This window comes from Cervus elaphus, chromosome 7 (assembly GCF_910594005.1).
Source record: "Cervus elaphus chromosome 7, mCerEla1.1, whole genome shotgun sequence".
Lineage (NCBI taxonomy): Eukaryota > Metazoa > Chordata > Mammalia > Artiodactyla > Cervidae > Cervus > Cervus elaphus.
Window position 1 is genome coordinate 41,750,714 of NC_057821.1, and position 21,424 is coordinate 41,772,137.

Below are 21,424 nucleotides of genomic sequence, written 5' to 3' on the forward strand. Positions count from 1 at the left end.
TGAGAGGCAGGGTGACGGGAGGACTAGAGAAAGGGGAGCAGGGAGATTATTTAGGAGGCTGTAATTATGGAGCAGACGAGAGATAATGAAAAGGCGGTGCTGGTGGAAATTTGACAGAGGGAATAATGACAGGCACTGGTTGATTTAATAATAAAGACTAGCAAGTGAAAAAGGTGGAGAAATTGAGGATGTTAATTTTGGAGTATCTTAGATAGTGATGTCATTTACCAACAGAGAAGTTGAGCAGTGTTGAGAGAGAAGGAGCTGGTGCTGCTGCTGAGTCACGTCAGTCGTGTCCGACTCTGTGCGACCCCATAGACGGCGGCCCACCAGGCTCCGCCGTCCCTGGGATTCTCCAGGCAGGAACACTGGAGTGGGTTGCCATTTCCTTCTCCAATGCGTGAAAGTGAAGTCGCTCAGCCATGTCCGACTCTTCACAACCCCATGGACTGCAGCCTACCAGGCTCCTCTGTCCATGGGATTTTCCAGGCAAGAGTACTGGAGTGGGTTGCCATTGCCTTCTCCGGAGAGAGAAGGAGCAGTTGACAGTAAATGTGTTGCGAAGTCCAAGAAGCAGTGGGAAATTCAGGAAACACGGAGGAAAGAGGTCAAGACCAACTGGGTGCATTCGGGAGTGATTAGGATAGAGACTCTCCACTTCCTGAGTCTGTGACTTGTGTGTGAGTCTCAGCTGTCAGAGCTTTGGGGTCTGTGCACTTTTAGCTGTGATTGATACTTTTGTGTTTCCTGATTTTCACTTTAAAAAAGAAAAAAAGTTAATGGGAAAATATAATAGATTGGATTTGTATTCATAAACAATTTAAAGTCAGAATAACAGGCATGAAAACATTATAGGACAAAATATGCTAATTAATACATTCTATGGTGTTTTAATGCAGCCACCCTGGCCTTTCATAATAGCTGATGGGCTTAGATGAGTAGGACATTAAAGTCCAGGTACGTGGAATGCTATCGAGGTCCCCCATGCCATCAGGTCAGGCCTAGAAGCCCATTTCCTGCTCAGCAGTCCTTGCCAAAGTCCACCTTTCATTCTATGAAACTACTTTTTAAACTTTTTGTCCAAGAGGTTTTGCTGGTTATCTCCATTTCTTAAGAAGATGCCTCTATCTTAGTATTTGCTGTAAAGCTTAAAAAAAAAATAAATGTGCTATGGTCAAACTAAGGTCAGTCTTTGAAACAATCTCAAAATATTGTAGTGTGATGATGAATTTGAAAGCAAGTACTTCGGACCCTGAAGCGTGCATTGGTTGCTTTGAGTAGGAAACAATTGAGAGGTGGCCCACTTGGAATTCTGTGTATGAATACACTCCTGCGGTGGCTCTCCTGTCTCCCTGGGGGTGTGCTGTGTTGTGAAGAAGGCTAGGAACGGAGGAGAAGCCTTTTATGGGAGCTGGTGCATTGGGGGACCTCTGTTTTATTTTACCTTGGCCCTGTAATGTACATTGCTTCTTTCTTGATGGCGATCATTTTTATTATACTTGCTGATCATTTTTATTATACTTTTTGTTTGAATTGCCTCTATAATTTACAGCTACTGCCAGCTGCCAGAGTCATATTCGGAATTTCCTTTAATTCTTGTGGCAAATCATTATGGTCAGTATAATACTCCTATTTTATGGTTTAGGAAACTGGGGAATTGCACTCAGACCAGTATTTCCTTCTCAGCGTGGCAAGACACTGTATGACTCAATTAGTGGGTTGTTTCCAGCGCAGAATCACTGTGAGAAACTTAAGAGTTATCCTCAGATAAAAATGGTAAGCTCCTGTCAGTTGAATTCGAGGTTTGGAGTATGTACTTCAGAAAGGACCTTTTTGCTTTTGGGAGGATTACTTGTTAAATTTTCAACTTAAAAAGTGTTACATTGACTATTTTTATCCTTTCCTTAACTTTTTTCACTGTTTCCAACTTTCTTCTTGCTACTTTGTTTTTTTCCAGCAGTTTCTATTCTGAATTTGGCATATTGATGATTTACATGGAAAAGGTGTGATGAGAAAAGATGAATGTCGACAAGACTGTCCTTCTCCAGGGGAGCTTTCCGACCCAGGGATCAAACCCGGGTCTCCTGCACTGCAGGCAGATGCTTTACCGTCTGAGCCTCCAGGGAAGCCCCAGCAGTTGTGGTCCATGGACTCAGTTGTTGCAGCTCCAAGCCTCTAGAGCACACACTCAGTAGTTGTGGCACATGGGTGTAGGTGTCCCATAGCATGCGGGATCTTCCCAGACCAGAAATCAAACTCGTCTCCTGCATTGGCAGGCGGATTCTTTACCACTGAGTCACCAGGGAAACCCCAAAACTTTTTTTTTAAACAAAGTTTTAAACATATACAAAAAAATATATACAGTGAGCCCCATAGATACATTATTCAGATACAACAGTTAATTATTGTCACATTTACTCAGTCTCTCCCTTATTTATAGAGTATGAGCTTTCCTGATGGCTCAGATAGTAAAGAATTCACCTGCAATTCAGGAGACATGGGTTCCATCCCTGGGTTGGGAAGATCCCCTGGAGGAGGGCATGGCAACCCACTCCAGTACTCTTGCCTGGAGCATCCCATGGACAGAGGAGCCTGGTGGGCTACAGTCCATGGGATCTCAAAGACTCAGACATGACTGAGTGACTAGCACTACTTATAGAGTAAACCTCAGACTTAGTTCTCACCTCTCTCAGAAATCAATTTTCATCTTTAAAAAAAAAATACACATGTTATATAAATGCAATGCCAATGTCATACCTAACAAAATTAATACTAATTCTACGATGTTATGAATTATCCAGTCCATAATCAAATTTCCTGGTTCTTAAAAGTATCTTTTTACAGCTGATTTGTTCAAATGCAGATCAAATAAGTTCCACACATTATAGTTAGTTAAAAACCAATTTTTAAAGCAGATGGTTGTTAAGGAGCCACCTGGGGAAGCTTACTCATTCTTCCAATAATTTTAGTTTCAGCTCCCTGTAAGCTTCCTCTTTTCTGTTTCATTCCAAACCAATTTTTTTCTTTCTTTTGGGGAAGTACGGAGGAGAAACCCAAATTTGATCCATTACAATTGAGGATTTACAGTTTTTTTCAGAAATAAATGTTTGAAATACTAACCTAGAGATTTGCTCAGTTGTATAATGAATGGTCCAAAGAGGATCTTAGCAGTTTGCTTCAATATCCTTGTTACCATGTGAATTATCCCAAATCACTGAAAATAATACTAGAATCATTTTGACTATAACGCACTGCTGTGTCCATTTGTTCTAGTACAATTCTACCTGGGATGTCACAACCAAGTGCCTTTCTCAGATTTTGGAGTGGAAAATGGTTGAATGACTGTCAAAATAACTTTCTTGAGCTGTTGCTTAATCTTAGTTTAAACTGGATTTACTGGTTTCCAAGCTAAGCTCAAAATTTTTTATTGTTTTTCTAGGACAGGTAAGACTTTCTAAATTCAGGTCATCTGGAGAGATGTCTACAAATAGTTTTGTATTAAAGAGATTGCTAAGTCTTTTTTTTTTTGAACATTGTAGAGGAATTGATCTTATCAATATTTTAGTTTTTGAAAAAGAACATAAAATAGTATAAAATAAAATAGTCTTGGTGTGAAGTTGATACAGCTTGTTGACAAATGGCATTTGATATTGGAAGTCCCTTTCTGGTTTTGAGCTAGGCCTCATCGACTAAAAAGTTGGGGTCCTTCGTCAGCGCGTGCACGTAGAGCTGTGCAGAGCAGAGGGCTGGGGCATTCTGGGAGAGTCAGCTGGTGTGCTCGGACACGCAGCTCCGCTGGTGCGCTCGGACAGCTTCTGGCAGAGTGCAGTAAAGCTTCTCGAGGAGGCAGCACCTGTGTCTGCTTTCCGAGAGCTTTGTGGGGCTAGCTGGGGTAGTGTGGCCTGTGCTTCAGACTCTGTTCAGAAGTGAATATTTGTGGAAGTAATCAGATTAAGAAGAACACGTCCAGATGTTTTCATTGTATGTGGGATTATCTCATAATTGAGCTCTCACATTTTGGCAGTCTGTCATATGATACAGAGTCCACAGTCCGAAGTAGGTAAAAATGGGCTGGTGAAGTAAAAAAATATATATATATATATATGTGTGTGTGTGTGTGTGTGTATAATCAGTTTATGAACGTCATATTTTACGTATAGAAAAGCCTGTTTAATTTTTTTATGTATGCATTTCTAGCCCATTTATGTTTTCCAGCCCAATAATTTAAAAAAGCAAATAGAAGGGGAGTAGGCTTCCCGGGGGAGAAGGCAATGGCACCCCACTCCAGTACTCTTGCCTGGAAAATCCCATGGATGGAGGAGCCTGGTAGGCTGCAGTCCATGGGGTCGTGAAGAGTCAGACATGACTGAGCGACTTCACTTTCAGTTTTCACTTCCATGCATTGGAGAAGGAGATGGCAACCCACTCCAGTGTTCTTTCCTGGAGAATCCCAGGGACGGCAGAGCCTGGTGGGCTGCCATCTATGGGGTCGCACAGAGTCGGACACGACTGAAGCGACTTAGCAGCAGCAGGCTTCCTGGGTGGCGCTAGTGGTTAAAAAAAAAAAAAAGAAAGAAAGAAAAAAAATCCACCTGCCAATGCAGGAGGTGTTCAAGATGCAGGTTCTATCCCTGGGTCGGGAAGATTCTCTGGAGGAGGACACAGCAACCCACTCCAGTATTCTTGTCCAGAGAATCCCATGGACAGAGGAGCCTGGCAGTTTACGGTCCATAGAAGTCACAGTGAGTCACTGAAATGACCTAGCACTCACGCAGGCTGCTAGCGTTAAATAGCTAGCAGAAGCAGTAAGTAGTAGCTGATACGATGACCAGTGGTAGAGATTGAAAATTTAAATTTTTAAAATAGGATCCTGAACAGACTCCCAAAACCACTGTTTACTGGTTTCAGGTTGGCAAATTATGAGGCATTCCTAGCTCAGAAACATCTAAGGAATGTACTGTTCTCTTGCAAAATGCAATCAGTGGTGTTCATGATAATAACCCTAAATTATCAGAAAACGTACCAACTCCTCTTTAATGAAAGAGGTTTGTAATGTCTTTTAGAAACTTTTTATCAATAGCTAAAATTTCTCAGAATGTTGGCACTTAGAGAGTGCTTAGTATAGTATCACTTTAAAATGTGTTGGTTAGACAAAGACTTATGGGCATGGAGGGGGCTGGGGGAGAAAAGGGTGGGACAAATGGAGAGAGTAGCATGGAAACATATACACTAGGGGACGACAGAGGATGAGATGGTTGGATGGCATCACCGACTCAATGGACATGAGTTTGGGTAGGCTCTGGGAGTTGATGATGGACAGGGAGGCCCGGCGTGCTGCGGTTCATGGGGTCGCAAAGAGTTGGACACGACTGAGTGACTGGACTGACTGACTGACTGACCATATGTAAAGTGGCTAGCCAGGGGGAATTTGCTGTATGATTCTCAAACCACGACTCTGGAACAACCTGGAGGGCTGGGATGGGGGGGTAGGTAGGAGGGAGGGTCAAAAGGGAGGGGACATATGTATACTTACAGCTGATTCATGTTGATGGATGGCAGAAACCAGCAAAATGTTGTAAAGCAATTATCCTTCAGTTAAAAATAAATTTTGTAAAATGTGCTGCTTAGACATTTTTTATCACTGATCAAGTTCACCTATGGGGACCACTCTCTTTTTTCTGATGTTTCCAGAGTAGTGAGGCTTCTTTAGTCCAGTCATATTTAGGAAATGTTTCTAGAAAAGGGATTTGGGGCAAGAAAAATATAAAAATATTTGCTGTAAATTTTTCACTTGTGGTGTCTTATATACAGTATACAAATATTTGTTGTCTGTAGAGGTGCTTAATTCTTTCTAAAAAAAGTATTAACTTTTCCAACCAGAAATTTTATCAGCTATGAAATTTGCATTTGAAAATTTCTTAAACTGTAAAAATGTGATATTTTATACTTGTTGAATTATAGGCTGAAGACTTTAAGTGACAAGTCAAGAGAAGCTAAAGTAAAAAACAAACCCAGGTAAGCATGTGCTGTTTTAATTTACTATGACTTAAATTTCATACAATTTTTGGTTATAGTTATAATAGTATAATTAATGTATTTTACATCTGTTGAGTGCATCTGACTAAACAGTTTATTGATTCTTTCTAAATTTTCTAACACTGGAAATTTTTCTGATAAAATTGTAAAATGGTTTAAAAAGTGTCAGGTAATTGTTTTACTCTATGACAGTCAATGGTTATTTGATCATAATTAATTTTTATTTGTATATTAAGAGCAAAGTAAAAGTTCTCCATTGAGAAGCAAATTAATAATGAAACAGTACTTGGCAAGTGAGCCTCTTCAGCTGTTACCTGTTTTATATGAAAACGCTAGTATTGTGCAGTTTGTTTTTTTTTTTTTTCATTTTTTTAAATAAAGTAATGCACGTTACTAAATTTCACTTTAAGGCTATCAGTGGGGACTTCCCTGGTGATCCAGTGATTAAGACTCCACACTGACAATGCAGGGAGCACAGGTTGGATCCCTGGTGAAGGAACTAAGATCCTGCACGCCATTTGGCACAGCCAAAAATTTTTTAAAAGCCTATAGATGAGGAGCTTTTAAAAAATTTGCTTCGGCAGCTCAGGTTGAATGCATGAGACAAGTGCTCAGGGCTGGTGCACTGGGAAGACCCAGAGGGATGGGATGGGGAGGGAGGTGGGAGGGGGGATCAGGATGGGGAACACATGTAAATCCATGGCTGATTCATGTCAATGTATGGCAAAAACCACTACAATATTGTAAAGTAATTAGCCTCCAACTAATAAAAATAAATGAAAAAAAAAAAAAAAAGAGGCAGGTCAGGTGGTCTGGTGTTCCCATCTCTTTCAGAATTTTCCACAGTTTATTGTGATCTACACAGTCATAGGCTTTGGCGTAGTCAATAAAGCAGAAATAGATGTTTTTCTGGAAAAAAATTTTTTTTTCTTCTTAGCTAGAATTCTGTTCAAGTGTTTCTTGTATTATAGTGGGTTAAAAATCTGCAGGGCCAAGTGATGGCTAATGGTATGTTGCAGTATATTAACTTTGGAATAGGGGCTTCCCCGGTGGCTCAGTGGTAAAGAACCTGCTTGCCAAAGCAGGAGGCACAGGTTTGATCCCTGGCTCAGAAAGATCCCCTGGAGAAGAACATGGCAACCCACTCCAGGATTCTTGTCTGGGAAATCCCATGGACAGAGGAGCCTGGAGGGCTACAGTCCATGGGGTTGCAAGAGAGTGGGACACAACTTAGTGACTAAACAACAACAACTTTGCAATAATACTACGTTTTTCTAAAAGTTTAGATCAGTTGTCATTAGTGATTTAAAAATATTCCACATTATGATTGAGAACATCAAAATTGTTGTGTGTAACTTTTTTTAGGTTGGCCTAAAGCAGCATCAGTTTTTAATAAAATAAGTGTTTCTTTTGGCAGGACTGTTCCATGTTTGCCAAAGTACTCTGCTGGACTAGAATTACTTAGCAGGTAAGTGTTTTCATTTAAATAAAAAGGTTATGCTTCTGTTATCTAAAAGTATTTTATAATTCTAGAGATAGAGACCTTAAAACAACTAAGTTTTTACCTTAACATAGAGATTGTGTCCCTCAGGGGCTTTTACTGTTCACTGATATATACAAAGGCCATTCATATTTTGAGCATATTGATCACTATTATATTTACTAATCGATAACTTTATTGTGTGCATGTATTATGTTCATGGTTTCTTTGTTGCAAGAAAATTGATTCTGGATTTGAGTCCTCAATAATTTTCTTGTTTTGATTCTTAATTTTATACCATTTCTTCTCCAATCCATTTCTCTTGATGTGCAAGTTAATATTAGAGACATGATTTTCTAAGATGACATAAAAAGCTTAAGTGACAAAGGGAAAAAGGATGAATTGTACTTTATCAAAATTAAAAACTTGCTCTTTAAAGAATACTGTCAAGAAAGTGAAAGAACAATTCATAGAAGGGGAGAAAATATTTGCAAATTATACATCTTTTGAGGTACTTGTATCTAGACTATAAATAACTTTTATAACTCAACAGTAAAAAGGCAAACAACCCATTGAAGAAATAGGCAAATGATTTGAATGGTCATTTCCATAAAAAAGATGGGCAAAGGGTGGATAAGCACATGAAAAAATTCTCAACATCTCTTTCTATAAATTTGACTACTTTAGGTACCTTTTGTAAGTGGAATCATGCAGTACTTGTCTTTTTGTGATTGGCTTATTTCACTTAATATATTTTCAAGTTTCATCCATATAGAATGTAAAAATTTCCTAATTTTTTCCAGTTTTATTGAGGTTTAATCAGGATACACCACTATGTAAGCTTAAGGTATTGCTGCATAATGATTTGACTTAAACACATCATGAGATGATTGCCACAGTGAATTTAGTGAGCATTCACCATCTCATGTAGATAAAAAATAAAAGAAAAAGAAAAAAATGTTTTCCTTGTGATGAGAACTCAGAATTTATTCCAGCAACTTTCATATATCAGTTCAGTCGCTCAGTCGTGCCCGACTCTTTGTGACCCCATGAACCGCAGCATGCCAGGCCTCCCTGTCCATCACCAACTCCTGGAGTTTACTCAAACTCATGTCCATCAAGTCGATGATGCCATCCAACCATCTCATCCTCTGTCGTCCCCTTCTCCTCCTGCCCTCAATCTTTCCCAGCATCAGGGTCTTTTCTAGTGAGTCAGCTCTTCACATCAGGTGGCCAAAGTATTGGAGTTTCAGCTTCAACATCAGTCCTTCCAATGAATACCCAGGACTGATCTCCTTTAGGATGAACTGGTAATGTCCAGTATTGTTAATTATATTAATAATATACACTACATCCCTGGTACACTTGTATCTTACAGACTAGAAATTTGTACCTTTTCACTGCCTTCATTCAATTCCCTGTCCCTCCACCTTGGGTAACCACAAATCTAATCTCTTTTTCTACTTGTTTGCTTGCTTGTGTTTGAAGTAAAATTGACTTACAATACTTTGTTAGTTCCTGGTACACAACATAGTTATTAGATGTTTCTGTGCATTACACTGTGATCACCACCATCCTCACCACTAATTCAAAGGAAGTTCCTTCCTTTTTAAGGTTGAATAATATCCTGTTGTATGAATATGCCATATTTTGCTTATACCTTCATCCATTAATGGACACAAGTTGCTTTGATTTTTTGGCTATTGTGAATAATGCTGCTATGAACATGGGTGTGCAAATATCTCTTTACGACCCAGCTTTCAGTTTTTGGTGGTGTATCCTCAGAAGAGGAAATGCTGAATCAGATGGTAATTGTACTTTAATTTTTTGAAGAACCAATATATTGTTGACCAGCTGCACTATTTTATATTCCTCCCTGTGTGTTAGTCGCTCAGTTGTGTCTGACTCTTTGCCACCCCATGGGCTGCAGCCCACCAGGCTCCTCTGTCCATGGGATTCTCAGGCAAGAATACTGGAGTGGGTTGCCATTTCCTTCTTCAGGGGATCTTCCTAACCCAGGGATAGCACCCTTGTCTCCTGCCTTGTAGGCAGATTCTTTACAATCTGAGCCACCAGGGCAGTGCACATATTTCCAGTTGCCATTTCTCGACATCCCCACCAAAACTTTTGGGGTTTTTTGTTTGCTTGAGTTTTTTGTTTTGTTTTTTTGCCATTCTCATTGGTGTGAAGTGGTGTCTCATTGTGGTTTTGATTTTCATTTACCTAACAATGGTGATGGTGATCTTCTCATGTGCTTATTGACCGTTTATGTATCTTCTTTAGAGAAATATCTATTCAAGTCCTTTGCTTATTTTTGGATAGGGTTGTATTTGTTTTTGTCGAGTGTTGGGCATTTTCTATATATTCTGGATATTAATCATTTGTCAAATATGTGATTTGTAAATATTTTCTTCCATTTTATTGGTTGCCTTTTATCTGTAGATTATATTCTTTGATGCACAAAAGTGTCTAATTTTGATTAAGTCCACTTTGTCTATTTTCTTTGCTGCCTGTGTCTTTGGTGTTATATCTAAGAAATCATTACCAAATATAATGGCAAGAAGCTCATGTTTTCTTCTAAAAATTTTATAGTTTTGGATCTTATGTTTGGATTTTTTGATCCATTTTTATTTAATTTTTGTTTATGGTGTTAAGAGTCCAGCTTCATTCTTTTGCCTGTGGATATACAGTTTTCCTAGCACCAGCATATTTGTTGAAAAGACTATCCTTTCCCCATTTAATGATCTTGGCACACTTGTCAAAAGTTATTTGACCATACATGCAAGGGTTTATTTCTGGGCTCTATTTCATTGGCCTATATGTCTCCCGTTATGCCAGTACCATACTTTTGATTATTATAGCTTTCTAGTAAGTTTTGAAATTAAGAAGTGTGTGTCTTCCAACTTTGTTCTTCTTTTCAAGATTGTTTTGGCTTTTTAGGATCCCTTGATATTTCCTATGAATTTTATGATGAATTTATGAAAACGTCCTGTTTCTCTTCATATTTTCACCCACTAATTTTAGCATCTATTACAGTTCTTGCTTGAAATAATTCATTGTGTTTACCAAATGGTGATTTTCTATTTTTCTCATTTTTTTTTCTATCATTATTTATTGGAATTCTACTGTAAGGAAGAGGTTTTCATTTCTGCCCCGTTTGTTTATTTGGTTGTTTATTTAAATCCCTGTAAGCTCATGGCTGTTGGTTTTCATCTATGAGCTCTAACCTGTTTCTACCATTATTTTTTCTACCAAATCCGGTGTCCTGGATTTGGCAACTAGAAGCCCCTTCAAGCCGATGTCTGTGTGTTTGCAGAATGTCTCCATTACTTTTTGAGCTTTTCCTTTCTGAGACCACAGGTCATATTTTAGATAGGAGTTTTTAATGTGTGGCTTTTATTTTGAATATTTTTTTTTTGTTTTGCTTTTCTTAGGTATGAAGATACATGGGCTGCACTCCACAGAAGGGCCAAGGAATGTGCAAGTGCTGGAGAGGTAAAGAATTGGCTCATCTTATGGGGAAAATATACTTTTGCAGTCTTAAATGCTTGTTTTTAAGAAATTAAACTTATAATTGTGTTAAAATGTTTGACAGGATATCTTAAAGTGAATTTTATAGTTGATTATGAAACACCCTAAATAAAGCACTTTTTTTATAATTTTTAAGGCAAGTAATTTAGTTAGCTTAGAGAGTTTATAACTTTTATTCTAGAGTCGCAAGTGACTGTTCAGTTCGTCGAGGTATAATGCTTTAAATTTGAAGTCTGGTACCTTTGCAGTTTATATAAATTATGTCATTTCTTTCTACTCACTATTTAAAAATTCCTTTGGCGGGGACAAAAGTTTAACTTTGCTCAGTCTACTTAAAATCATTAATTTGCTTATTAACAAATAAATATAAAAATCTCAGGAGTAAACCTCAATAACTTAGAGAAACAACCTATTTTCTAGCTCTATAGAGTGTGTAATGAATAAAGGTGACTTAAAATTATCTGGTATATGTACTTAAAGCTTTTTTAGCCAAGATCAAATACTCTGCTACTGATGTCAGTCAAACTTTCTTTCTAAAATCATGTCTGTGATTCTGACTTTTTAATTAATTTAAACTGACTTTACCATTTACCTGAATTAGTGAAGCTGTAATAGTTACATAGAACATGGTAATACACATGATAAAATTTAGACATTAGTGTTTCTCTTAGAAATTACTGAAAAAGGAAGAATATAGGCTTCTGTCAGTAAGGCGGACTAAATACTTTGAAAAGTCCTGTAAGTGTAAAACCTCTAAATGCTGGAGAGATTTAAAAAACAATTTTTTTTTTAATGCAGTAAGCTTACAAAAATTAAGGGAAGTCCTAAAGGGCCAAAACAAGCAAACAAAAACAGCAGGGAACTGAGAGTGGCTGGAAAAAAACAAAACATGGAAGCAAGATTCAAATAGGAAAACAAATTGTCTTAGAGATTTATTCGGATAGGAGATTTTTGTCTATGGGGAACTGAGTCTGTGACTCCTGCATAAAGCTCTAGATACTCCTGGTGAAAGGTTAATTTAGGACATTTTTAAAAAGAAAGAAAAGCTACCTGTTGGCAAAAGGAAGCAACAAATTCTTTAAAGCACACCTAGAACACCTAAAGGTTGACCATGTGCCGGGCCACAAAGCAGTTCTCAACAAGCTGCATGTAAATCAAGTCATACAGAATATTCTGTGATCCTGGTGCAGATGACCCTGAAAGGTGGTGTAGGAAAAGAATTTTGAAAAATCCATATGTTTGCAAATTAAACATGTATATTATGCATCATTTATGGTTCAATAATTACTACATGCATATTGTGTAAGTTGTCGAAAACTACTTGGGAAATTTTATAGACAAAAAATAGACTGAAAGTCAATGAGCTAATCTAACTTAAGAATTAGAGAACAGAATAAATCATTAAGGAAGAATGAAAGAGATGATAAAAATGAGAGAAATAAATAGAATGTAAAAATACAATAGATGCTAGACAAAGTCACAAGTTCTTAGAAGACTAATAAAATATGGTAGCTATCCGATTATATTGATTAAGAAAAAAGGAGGAATAGTTTTAAGGATTAAAGAATATAACTAGCTATAGCAGAGAGTGAAAAGATAAAGAGTTTGTGAACAACTCTAGGACACATTGAAAACAGGGCAAAATGGCAAAATACTAGAAAATTTTACTAAAGTTTTAGTTGCTCAGTTGTGTCCACCTCTGTGACCCCATGAACTGTAGACCACCCTCCAGGCTCCTCTGTCCATGGAATTCTCCAGGCAAGAATACTAGAGTGGGTAGCCATTCCCTTCTCCAGGGGATCTTCCCAACCCAGGAATTGAAGCCGGGTCTCCTGCCTTGCAGACAGATTCTTTATTTTGTGACTCATGGGGGAAGCCCAGAAATTTTTACTAAAACTAATTCTGAAAGCAGTACAAATCCTGAATAATCTTATAGCCACTAAAGAAACAGTGTTAGTAATTAATCTTTTCACTAGGAAAGCAACAGGCCCACCAAGCTATATAGGAGTTCTATGAGACTTTCAGAGAATCCACCATCTCAATGTTAGACAGACTCCTGCAGCAAGTGAAACAAGAGGAAGCTGCCCTGCCCATTGCATGAGGCTAGAATAACTGATCCTGAACCCAACAAGCGAAGTACAAGAAAGTGAAATTGGAGTCCAGTCCCGTTCATGAATACAGATACAAAAACTATAAACAGAATAGAGGTATGAGCTCTCACTTAACTTCAGCAGCCTGTTTCTGGAAATCAGATGTTCTGTGCATTCTATCCAGGAACCTACTTGACACACTCTAAATTGGAAAAGTCATAATGTGTTACTACCAACCCCAAGCCCTCCACCAGCTTTCTTAAATATTTCTGTTTAAAAAATTCTGTAGATGGTAGCAGCTTGTTAAGACAACAAGTGCTTCATCCACAGCTTTCCGCCTCCAAACCTGTGATGTGCACTGGTTGACACCCAGCTGCCTCGTGTGCAGTGATGTGACCCCTCAATACCCGCAGTCTGCAGGGCCTGCCTCTCCTTTTTGATGGGCTCCTCGTACTATCTTGTGATTCTCGTATTCTGACAATACTGTTTGAAATTTAATTTGAGAATCTTCTCACACATTGTTTTAAAATCTATATCAAGCTTAAATGTAAAGTTTTCCTATATAAATAAGAGCCAGAACTTTGTGTTTGCTCTGTGAATGTTGGATGATAACAAATAGTGTTCTGTCTGGGAAACAACCTGCTATATATGGCTGTGTTGACAAACTAAATCCAGTCTTGCATTAAAAAAAAAAAAAAACCAAACCGGTTTATTCCAGGATCGAAAGGTTAGAAAATCTTTTATATGCAGTTGACCATGTTAACAAATTAAGAGAAAAATATATGATCATCAGATGCAGAAAATATATTCAATGAAATTAATTCAGAGTAAAACATTTTAGCAGGTTTTTAATAGATGGTAACTTTTGTCCTAATAGCTACCAAAACCTGCAGTATTTGACTTGCAGTACTTTGATATCATAGTCAATCATCTTACTAAATCATCTTATTCTGATAATTTGCATCTGGGATGGGAGTTTTGTGAAGATGGGAGGGAAGAAACAAAAACCTACCAGTCTTTTCATTTCTTCATCTCTTTTTATAGTGGGTAGAACTTCCAATATAGTGTTGAATAAAAGCTGAAGATCTTGGTTCAGATTTTGGCTCCAGCGGATTTAAATGTGAAAGGGAAAACTGCATTTTTTAGAAACTGGTGGAAAAGCTAAGATCTCAGGGCAGAGAAAGGTTTCTTTAACAAGGCACAATAAACACCAACCATAAAGTAAAATATTGATAATTTTTATCAAATCTTCTATTCATCAAGCAGTACCATGAAAAAGTTAAGCAGTTCACAAAACAGAGGACTAGTGTTCAAAAAACATGAAAAACCTCTGCACACCAATTAAAAAAGAGAACAGTAACCCATTAAAAAGTGCACGAGAGGTATGACCAGGCATTACCCTGAACAAAAAGCGTGAGTGGCCAGTAAGTGTGAAAACATGTTTAAAATCAATTAGAAGGCAAGGAAATACAAATTAAAACCTCAGATTTACACTTATTAGATTATCAAGCATTTAAGAAGCCTTGAATTTTCTGTGCAGACAGTCATTACTCACTGATGACGGTTTTCCCTTCCCCAACAGCGTGATGGGGAACAGCTAGAACTAGGGAGTGTAAATCGATTGGCACAGTGACTTTAGAAAAATGAGCTGGCATGAAGTAAAAATTGAAATTCCACAGAGCTTTTGAACCAACAGTTCTACCCCTAGGGAGACTTCTGTAGCATTATGTCCCCAGCTTTGCCCTGTGATGTTATGTGCCTCACACCTCCTTGGGTAACATTGGTACGTTATCGTCTGTTCGTTGTGTGTGACAAACAGATGAGAGAACTTGCAGTCAGAGGTGGCTAGGCTGGGGGAGGTCTAGCCCAGTTGAGCCACTGGGTGGTGGGGGAAGAGGGTGCAGTGAGGAGCTCGGTACCTGGGACGTGTTGGAACCTAATTTGTGAAAATTGCCTCTGTGCACCAGATTTGTTTCAGAATGTTTATAGCAGGTTTTGTTGACACTTTAGACAGTCCCAAAGTTTCCCTATGGTGTAAATTATTATTTATAGGATCAGGGACTTCCCTGATGGTCCAGTGGCTGACTCCATGCTCCCAGTGCAGGGGGCCCGGGTTCCATCCCTGTTCATGGAAATGCTGCAAAAAGATCAAATGCTATGCAGCAATGAAAATTAGTGAATCACTACACCTCCGTGTATCAACATGGATGAATCCCACAATGTTCAGTGAAGACTGTATCCTGTAGAGGAGCTCTAACAAAAGTTGTTCTTTTGATTATAAGAAGCATTTCATAATAAAATATGTTGGAGATATAATGTCTTGGAAGTTCTGTTTCTGAATTTATTATATGGGGGGAAATATATAATATTTTCATAGTTGTGTACTTTTTTATTGTTAAGACCCCTATCTTATCAAAAGTGCCACTATTGGTTTCCAGAAATATAGTTCTCAGATTAAAAAATGAAAATTTATTTTAAATCTCTCTGACATATTATCAAGACATATTTAAAATTTTGAAATGTGTATCTTTAATAAACTGTTTTATTGTGTATTTTGTCAGGCCATGCTCATGTGTCTTTAGTGGCCTTTAGTCAATGTCAGTCTGCCAGGGCAAATATACTTAAGGATAATTCAGTCTTCTTTGACAAGTTATTTTATACTTAACTATTTTAAAGCTAATTCTTATTTATAGTCTTAAAATTCAGAGCCATGTTGCTTTAGCAAACAGTTTGTTCAATGTAGCTTTGCTGTCTAGACTTTTTCTACAAGATTTTTTTTTTTTTTTACAAGTTCTGTGATTTGTTTTTCCCTCTCTTAGTATGTAAATAAACACGTAAATTGATAGTGACTTAGGGGTTAGATTCTGAGGGTAACTTTCTAAAGTTAGACTTCCAGTGCATTATTTGCTTATGCTTTTTATTGTTGTGAAATACTTGCTTGCCTTCAGATTGAACTCTTTTTAAGACTCATGCTTTGACAGCTTGGTGTGTAAACTGGTTAAATCAGGCATGCTTCATTCTCTTTGGATTCCGGCTTGAATCTCTCCTGCTTGTGGTGGGGAGTGGACTGAACTGGGTGTGGGAATGCCTGGTTTCTGCAGTAATGCATTTTAACCTTGGACAGATAAGCGGAGTCTCTCTGTTTCTAGTTGACTCACATAAAATGGTATAACACCATTTACCCTGCTTAGCAAACGGAGTTGTTTGAAAATCACATGAACTAAGTGAAAGTGAAAGTCGCTCAGTTGTGTCCAACTCTTTGCAAGCGCATGGATTCATCCATGGACTTCTCCAGGCCAGATTACTGGAGCGGGTAGCCTTTCCCTTAGCCAGGGGATCCTCCCAACCCAGGGATCGAACCCAGGTCTCCCTCATTGCAGGCGGATTCTTTACCAACTGAGCTATCAGGGAAGCATTCCCGCAAAATGCTGAACTGTTGTTTACAAATATAAAAGTTTTTATGTTGTTTTATTACCCAAATATTACCGCTTTTGAAAATCATTTGGGTCCCAGCCTTTTCTTTGTTTTCCTAACTTCAGTGTCCACCAGAAGGACTTTTGCGATGATTTGTAACTTTGGGAACAAGCCCAAACTGTGGGTTTGTCTTGCTACTTAAACTTGATTTCCTGGTGTTAAATCTGGATTTATTCAGAATTGTTTACTTGGAGGAGAAAAATTGGCCGTCTGAAGATGGCTCCTTCCTTATTAAGTAAAGCTAAAGTACAGTTTCTCTGAACCTTTTCTTTCGCTACTTTTCACTTTTCTTCCTTTTGTGTCCCTGCATACACAGTCCCTAGAAGGTGGATTAAGGGCATGGGCTTAAGTGTCAGATTCCTGAGATTGAATCTAGGTCCTGTGTGGCCCTTGAGCAAGTGACCTGTCTTCCTTGCACCTCAGTTTCTTCTTCTGTAAAATGAATGTAGTAATATTGCTCTGTTTATAAGGTTGCTATGTGTTTAATGTAAATTGCTTAACACGGGGCCTGGCACATAGAAAATGCTCAAAATGCTGTACTCATATATTACATAATTGTTGATAATGATTTCGGAGAATCCATTCAACATCCCATTCTTCTAAATTAAAATAATATTTGAATGTATTTTGATAGATTCTTTTTATGTACACTTTTTATATTCTATATACAGAATATGATTTTGAATTTCGTGGAAGGCATGAACTATACTGTACTTAAGTTTTAATATTTATGTTTCATTTTAATTTTCAGTAATATTTATATCTAAAAATTGTTTATTCTAGGTCTTTCAAATTATTAACACAATTAACCACTGCAATTAAGATTTAACAAACTTTTTAAAAGATATGCCATGTACCAGGAAAAATACCTTTTATCATCGTCAGCCCTGTGATACAGGAAATTATTTTTTCTTTTATTAGTGTTTAAAAGCTGAGGCCTAGAGAATTTGTGAGACCTACTCCAGAGTAAAGCACAATTTTTTTTTTCTTTTTTGTTCACCACAGTATCTTCAGTGCCTGAAACAGAGCCAGGCAAAGAGCAGGTGTTCAGTAGAAGCTTGTTGGATATTACAGATGAATCCTATGGGCAGGGGTTCTTATTTCAAGCCCTAATTTTCTTATTATTGCATCACAGAGAAGCTGTATTAGCCACATTAATCTGTTAGCAATGCTCAGTATTTTTTAAACTGCTCTCTGGGATCTTTATATTGGCTGGCACAGGCGTTTTTAAGCATGCAGAATTGATGATCATGCCCCTGGTGTCGCCTCTCCAGCTCAGCTGAGGCTTGTGTGTGAGACGGTGTGTGTTACCCCTCCAACAAGGACTGCCTGACAACGGGGAGAGGTGTGAGGTGGGGATAAAATGAGGAAACAGGGCAGCTTGCTGATCTCTTTCTTGTTTTTATTTCAATGTTGTGAATTCCTGGAATATTAAAATGTAGAAGCTAAAACAATCTAGCACCACATGCAAATAAGTTTGTATCTTATTTTGGTATTTTTATTCCTCTGAAAGGTCTTTCTTTAGTGAAATTCAGTAAAAATCAGTTGTATTTATTTGTGTTTCAACTCTTGAAGAATCTTCATCATGGGTTGTATAAATTGCCCCTTTTTTATATAACTTAACTGTGAACTCTTTTATATTAAAACTTTATATTTTACAGATAAAGTTCAGATATACTTCCTTTTGTTATATAATGAATTTTGCAGTCTTTATTGTGCAACATGCGGGAATCTTCCACAGTTCTTACTCATCACTAGTGATGTTTTCAAAAGATAACCTCTCTATGCCCCTTCTAAATCTTATTGTAGGCCTTTCCACTCTCACCATGTTAGGACCAAAACAAAACTGTCTGGGAGAAACTGCTGTCTGTCATTTTCTTTAAGTCTTCTGGAAAAGAAGTCAAAATTATTTTAGGCTAGCCTAGCGTCTCACATCCCTGCTATCAGGAAGCTTTCACATCTGAATTTGTTAGTGTAAATCCTTTTCTCCTTTTTTTATGAAATTGTTCATTTGCCTCAGTGATTCCTTCGTATACAAGTACCATTTATCTTACTTTATTCAGTGAACGTTCCTACTTAAATAGAAACTGAATCATGGTATATTCTAAATGCATTAGGGGACTTTTCTTTCAAATAAGTCCTTTTGTAAGGCAAATAATTACCCATTCATTATGTCTCGGGGTTTGTTTTTGTTTGTTTTCTTTTCAGTTGTTAGTGGTTGTTTTCTGTTTTATTTTTTCTAGATTTGAATTGTGCAAATACATGGTTTACTTAGAAACAGGGTGTATTTAGAAGTGACTTCTAAGGTCATGGCTGAACTTTCTCTTTCCTGGGTTAAGATGCACCGATACAACCTGTAATTTGAGGTTTTTCTGCACTGGTTATTAAGGTGGTTCTTTTCTAAGAAAGAAAACAACGCCAGTCTCCTCAGAGTGTCGTGTTGTCTGGACCCAGTAGAAGGGCTTTTGCAGATAACACGGCTGGCTCTCATTACGCCGGTCTGACCTCTGTGCCTGCAGTCCCTGGGCCTGACCCTCCCCTTCCGTGTTGCAGCGGGTGGACGGCGAGGTGGTCATGCTCTCCGCGCACTGGGAGAAGAAGCAGGCGAGCCTCCGGGACCTGCAGCAGCAGCTTCAGCAGCTTCCAGGCCTCATTGCAGACTTAGAATCCCTGACGGCAAGTCTGAGTAAGTTCCCCGTTCGCCTCCAAACGCTGCTTCTAGGAAGGAAAATAATTTGGCATGATTCCAAAGCTTTCTAAGAATACGTTAATCTTATTGCTTAACAGGATTTGGAGGGAAATAGTTCTAAATAATTTCATATTTTGATTAACTGATGATTTGACCAAAAAACGATTATTTAAAATGTGGAAATGATTTTTAAAATACACCACGACCTTTTTCTGCCTCCGTTCTGCTCAGAAAACATACTTTTGTTGATTCTTAAAGTGACTCGGGGTTGTCTTCGTGACTTTAGGTCTCTGTTTAGTAGTGTAAATATAGGAAATGAAAGAGGTTATGGTGGCTTTGCTATGTACAGACTAAAGGCTGTACTCTGGAAGTTGTTGCTTTTAATACTGGGTTTGCTCAGAGCTTCATGTCTTGAAATATGCTTTTTTTCCCTCCTTAAACTGATAAAAGATCATCAAACAGATACAATTAAGTGAGGGTACCTGTTTGGCTAACTTTATACCTTGTGGAAGATTATATGTTTATTTTTTGTTTTTACTGGGATGAATCATGCTGATATTTGTTTCTTGGGCTGATATTCAGAAAATTGACTTTTATGCTTGACAGCGCCACATCATAATATAACATTGTGGCTTATTATTTTCTAACCAAGCTTAAGATCTTAGTGAAGTAAGAGGTAGTGGCTATCTACATAGGAGATGAATTTCTTGAGCTAATAACCTGTCTGAGTCTTAATAGCTAAGAAGGTGTAAAGATACCCCATCATCTCTTCTGATTTTCGATACCACATTTTTAAAAGCAAAACAGAGCTGATTTACAAAGCAAGTAATTAGCAAAGCATAAAACTTGTGTGTGTGAATAAAATGAACCTGATTGGTGTTTGGAATGCCACTGCTGATAATAATAGCTAACATTTGTAGCGCCTACTATATATCGGAGATGGTTAGGTGCTTTACAGACATTATTTACAATCCTCACAAGATCCCTGCAGAAGTAGCTTTTATTATCCTACCTTACGGCCTAGGCAAGTTAGGCTTGGAGGGGTAGAGACTTGCTCAGGGTCACACACAGTAAGATGTGCATCCAGGATCCCAGCCGCAGTGGTGACAGACTCAATGGAGGATGAGGCATTTGGAGTGGCACCTGTCAGCAGACTCCATGACCCACGTTCTTGAAGCCCTGGAATCAGCGTTCTGTTATTTCTGAAAGCAGGGTGGGGGAAAAGAGACTCTGGGTTTAGGAGGAAGGCCCTCTGGCCTTATTTCCCTCTTGTAGGTGTAGGAATGGTCCTTCTCAAGCCTTTGATAACTGACAGAAAAAGCCTCCTAGACACTGGGGGAATATTCCTTTTAGCCACTTTTTGTTCAGCATCTCTTCGTGTATCTCTTTGAGTCTTTGTTTTTCACTGATTGTGTATTTCTTTGCAGAGACATCCACCTATGATACTATCCTCCTTTCCTTTCCAGCTGAGAGTAAATTCTGTTTATAAATGTTATTTGTTTGATGCCACTCTGCTGATTAAATGCATTTGGCCTCAGTTCTAATTATTCTCATAGTTGATTCTACTTAAGATAGAGTATTGTGTATTTTTCTTCTCAATTAGGATTCTACTATCCTGAAGAAGTGATGTTTAGTAATGTGATACTATCTTCAGAAACTGCATTTTGACTTTTTAAATGAATGTGATGGGTTTCCCAAATGCTCACTTGAATTCTGTCTTTACTAATCCGAGAACATTGACCACCAAAGGCAAATTAAAGCTAAATTAAAGCAAATTAAATTAAAGCTGAAGTATCAGTCTCGACAGTCACTTCCAAATAATTTAATTTTTATTTTTCATTGAAGTATAGTTGACCTACAATATTATGTTAGTTTCAGGTGTACAACATAGTGTACACTTAAGTACACTGTGTGTACATTGTGTTTTATAGTGATTGACCCTGGTTCAATTCCTGGGTCAGGAAGATCCTCCGGAAAAGGGATAGGCTACCCACTCCAGTATTCTTGGGCTTCCCTGGTGGCTCAGCTGGTAAAGAATACACCTGCAATGCTGGAGACCTGGGTTCAATCCCTGGGTTGGGAAGATCCCCTGGAGACGGGAAAGGCTACCTACTCCAGCATTCT

General features: G+C 38.1%; 1 protein-coding gene across 1 annotated transcript in view; it reads left to right on the plus strand.

Moving 5' to 3' along the window:
• DTNBP1 (dystrobrevin binding protein 1) overlaps positions 1–21,424 on the plus strand; it is a 97,078-nt gene that overhangs the window by 4,305 nt on the left and 71,349 nt on the right. Inside the window, exons 2-5 of the mRNA XM_043908498.1 lie at positions 5,962–6,015; positions 7,454–7,504; positions 10,951–11,011; positions 19,165–19,297. Coding sequence (XP_043764433.1) covers positions 5,962–6,015; positions 7,454–7,504; positions 10,951–11,011; positions 19,165–19,297 — 299 coding nt within the window. The remainder of the gene's footprint in view (positions 1–5,961; positions 6,016–7,453; positions 7,505–10,950; positions 11,012–19,164; positions 19,298–21,424) is intronic.